Source organism: Rana temporaria, chromosome 10 (genome assembly GCF_905171775.1).
Source record: "Rana temporaria chromosome 10, aRanTem1.1, whole genome shotgun sequence".
Classification (NCBI taxonomy): Eukaryota; Metazoa; Chordata; class Amphibia; order Anura; family Ranidae; genus Rana; species Rana temporaria.
The window spans coordinates 74743349-74747867 of record NC_053498.1 but is presented as its reverse complement, the minus strand read 5'-3'; the positions used below and the strand labels follow the sequence as shown (position 1 = coordinate 74747867).

Here is a 4519-nt window from a genome sequence, read left to right as displayed (position 1 = left end):
TTTCTTACCTCTTGGTTACCTTGTTAGGCTTCTTTATCCTTGAAAAAATTGGTTTTAATATTTTTGGTGTGACCCCTTAGACCTTTCTTTTGATAGCATACCTCTCATTTTCAAATTAAAAAAATTGTAAAATAAACCTCAATAGAATATTATAAATTGGTCCTATGTTTCTTTACTTTATTTAGAGAAGCAGACAAGCAGGCAAAGAGATAGGCCCCTCCCTAACTACAGCTCACAGGGTTGAGAGGTGATTGGCTGTCAGTGTTACTAAGCAGAGAGAGTGTTTATGATTTCAGTTTTGGCACTTTAGTGTCCTATAATCCTATATTATAACTGGGTCAGAATTGACCCTAACACCATAAACGTCTTCATTTTCACCACAGTATTTTATAATTTAGTGAAAAGGATTCTTTTTCTATTACATTGTTTAAATAGAGGTTCCTGACAAAGTAAAAAAATCTTGATGCAATAAACAAATTTATGTGATACTTAGACATTCAAAACCTGAAAACGGGTCGGTTCTGACCCTAACACAAGAGGAGGGTTAAACATAGACCTGTTTGAATACAAATATAAAGACTGACCACTTTGTCATTGTAAAAAATCATCTTTTATTCATGCTATTGCTTCTCATTAACTTAAACACACTTTGTTTCCTTCAAAAGATAACCTTTTTTGTACTAAACATTGTATATTGCTGCCTGGTCTGTAGCATTTACGCGCTCATCTGACCAGGGCCTTGTGATACACATTGCACTTTATTTAGAGGAAAATTTAATTTTTACTAACAAAATTGAAATATGTTACACAGGCCAATTTGCACTTTATACTGAATTAAGTGACCTTTCTAATTCAATCCGCACCCAAAGTGGCAAAAATGATAACATTGCTTTCTTGTGATATGGCAATTTTGGGGCTTTCTATACAACGTTAGCAGGCACCAGCCCCAGAAAGGTCATATCTTGATTTGTTTGGTGAATTGCTTTCCAGAAGTCTTCGCTTGAAATTAAATAAATGCTTCCTACGTGCTTCTTTTCCTTCTCATGTGGTAATAATGGAAGCAAACTCTCCATTCAGTTAGTCCAAAAAGAATAGGGGTAAGGCAAACTTTTTTCAATGAACGGAGAGCGGTAAGATTTTTGTCCCAAAATCTTTGCCATGTATAGCAATTCACCAGATGTGGATTGCTTTTCTTTTCAACAAAACTGGAGGTTTTAAGCCATATGCATTTAAAATGGTTCATACATACATGAGGACTGGATGAAAAAAAAATAATAATGACAGCTTGTCAGCTATGCAGGGACATGCAGTACTGAGCCAGAGGTAGAAGTGTTCTAAAATGCGACAGCTATTCACTCACTTATCTCCACCCTGAGCACTCCCATTAACACTGGGCTTAGACTTTGTCTTTAGAGAAAAGTGCTTTAACAGACGCCGTGGAAGACTGCCAATCTTCTTATGAGAGTTAGCAGCGGCAGCATCAGACAGGTCATCATGTGACTGACTCAGACCTGCATTCTGACGACGCCGACTGAAGGGAAGCTTAGTGCCACTGCGGAGAAATCCAACTGCAAAAGATGAATAAAACACAAAGACAGAAAAGATCACACAGCGATTCAAGTGGGACATGCAAACAAGATACAAGTGCAATAAATGTTAAAACTACTTACAGACTGCAATATGTATATTTATGTCGGCAGTTTCAAGTGTTCAACCAGGATGATGCCTGCAGCTACAGGCCTCGTCCCAGTATTGTTTCTTTCAGCTGGAAATTCGCTTTCTTGTAAAAGCCATCCTAGCGGCCAATTATCCACTGGATTGTCCTTAACCACTTCCATACAGGGCACTTATACACCTTCCCGCCCAGACCAATTTTTAGCTTTCTGTGCTGTTGCACTTTGAATGACAATTGCGTGGTCATGCTACACTATACCCAAACTAAATTTTTATCATTTTGTACCCACAAATAGAGCTTTCTTTTGGTGGTATTTGATCACCTCTGGGATATTTATTTTCTGCAAAAAAGTTTTTTTTGTTTCGGTTATAAAACATTGTAAATAAGTACGTTTTCTCCTTCACTGATGGGCACTGATAAGGCGGCACTGATGTGGTGGCATTGATGGGCGGCACGGATGGGCACTGATAGGCGGCATGGATGGGCTTGGATAGGCGGCACAGATAGGCGGCATGGATGGGCACTGATAGGCAGCACAGCTGGGCACTATCGTATGTGTTGTACGAATGGATGCCAATCAGTGATGCCCATTGTGGGCACTGATTGGCATCCATTTTTTGTGTCCTCCTCATCCCTGGTGGTCTAGGGTGGCATACTTTTTTTTTTTTAATCCCTGGTGGTCTAGTGGCCATCCCTGGTGGTCCAGTGGGCATCCTCGGGGGGGGGGCTGTGCTGATAATCGATCAGCACAAACCCCCCCCGTCATAGGAGCAGCCGATCGGCTTTCCTCTACTCGCGTCTGACAGACGCGAGTGAGGAAAAGCCGATTACCGGCTTTTCCTATTTACATCGTGATCAGCCGTGATTGGACACGGCTGATCACGTGGTAAAGAGTCTCCGTGAGAGACTATTTACCTTGATCGGTGTTGCGGGGTGTCAGACTGACACCCTGCAACAACGATCACCGCGATGCGTGCCCCCGGGGGCACGCATCGGCTCAGAATCCTGAGGACGTCATATGACGTTCAGTCAGGATTCTACAACCACTTTGCCAACGTCAATCTGTCATTGGCGGGCGGCAAGTGGTTAAAGGCAGCGGGAGAGGTCATCCTGCTGCCCTTTGGTGCCTCTCCGGCTCTTCCGTCCCACCGGTGCGCCTAGGACTGAGGCCCACAGTTCCCCCGACTTACCATAGAGCTTATTGGGGACCGGAATGCCCCCGATCATCTCTTTGGTATTAGAAACTGGAAGTGTCACTTCCGGTTTCTGAAAAATGTAAACAAGCCCTAGGGGAAAAAAAAAAAGCATCTGCTCAAACAGATCTTGGTGTGATCAGATGCTTTTCAGGGCAGAGGAGAGACCTGGGGTCTAATACACCCCAGATTACCCCAGTATTGTCTTGAGGTCTACCTACAGCGGATCTCTTCCCCAATACTTGGGGAAGATTTATGCTGCTTCCTCATGTCAGAGCCTCCAGCAAGGGTATGAGTTAGCAGCACAGTAGTGACCAACAGTCACAGGCAGCATTGCGTTAAATGATCTCACAAAGCTATGAAGCGCTAAGCACCCTCACATACCAGACGTGTGCTGCAATTTTTCAAGAATTCCAGAAAAGAAAAAATTATTTTAATACTGTTTAGGCACAATTACCATTAACCAAAAATCTTCACTTTTTCAGTTGAGGACACTGCTGATCACAGATTTAGGTTAAGAGCCAATCAGCAGCTCGTGATGAGCTGTGTCCAATCACAGCTGTATACAGAGGTTGGTTATCTGCACTCCTTTCCTCTTGCTGACAGCATGGAGTGCCGATAACCACCTTCTCTAAAAAACAAAACAAACACTACACAACAATCTACACTGATAGTCAGGGCACAGATTATCAGTGTCCCGATTGGCAGCACTGGTGCAACCGCACTGATAATCAGGTGACACCGATGAGGAGGCACTATCAGTGCTGCCTCATCAGCGCACATAAGTGAAAGAGAAAAATTAACTGGTTGCAAAATTTTATAAAACACTATGAAAAAGTTATTTGCTGTTTTTCAAAAATGTTCCGTCTTTTTGTTTAGCAAGGAATAAAAAACCCAGTGGTGATTAAAGACCACCAAAAGAAAGCTCTATTTGTGTGAAAAAAATTATAAAACTTTAGTTTGGGTACAGTGTTGCATTACAGTGTTGTCTAGCAGGCAAGTGGTTAAAATAAAAGATGTTATACATGCCGGTTATGGGCAAATGTTATTAGACAAAGTGGCCCCTTACCTTCTTTTTGGGAGTCCCCTGCTGGCACTGTCGACTCCTTCCCTGCAGGTACCCCCTCACAAAGCCATGCACCCAGGGGGCACCCATGTGGATGCACTCTCAAGCCGGGCTGTGCATGTCCATAGAGACACGCGCGCCGCTCAGCCATACCCCCTCCTCAAAAGATTTGACTGACAGCAGTGTAGCCTGCAAATCCAGGAAGAGAGCAGCGCTGCTGCAAATGGGATCGGTGGAGGAGTCAGGTAAGTGTTTACGGAACGAGGGGGAGAAAGGAATAGGTATTGGAAGTTTTTTTTTTTTTTTACCCCAAAGAAATTCCAGCCCAAGCTTGTTCCGCTAGGCTTCTCCTAAGGGTCACAGAAGTGCAATTCGTTTTGCACTTTTGTGATCTGTTTTCAGCAAAGAGCGGGCTGAAGTCTTCTCTCTGCTGACATCACACAGATCAGTCCAGGCACCATGTCATCCCGAGTCTGGATCCACCAGGTGCCTGGACCGATAGCTGTCTCAGCCTCTCAGCAAGCCGCTGCGTGGAGGAGCAGAGCAGGAGAGCTGCTGATTGACAGGCAGCAGCTCTCTGCTTGG

At 43.8% G+C, this 4519-nt stretch overlaps 1 protein-coding gene across 1 annotated transcript in view; it reads right to left on the bottom strand.

Moving 5' to 3' along the window:
* Positions 1 to 591: 591 nt before the first annotated feature.
* C2CD2L (C2CD2 like) overlaps positions 592 to 4519 on the bottom strand; it is a 53891-nt gene continuing 49963 nt past the window's right edge. The window contains exon 14 of the mRNA XM_040325501.1: positions 592 to 1568. Coding sequence (XP_040181435.1) covers positions 1357 to 1568 — 212 coding nt within the window. The 3' untranslated portion in view covers positions 592 to 1356. The remainder of the gene's footprint in view (positions 1569 to 4519) is intronic.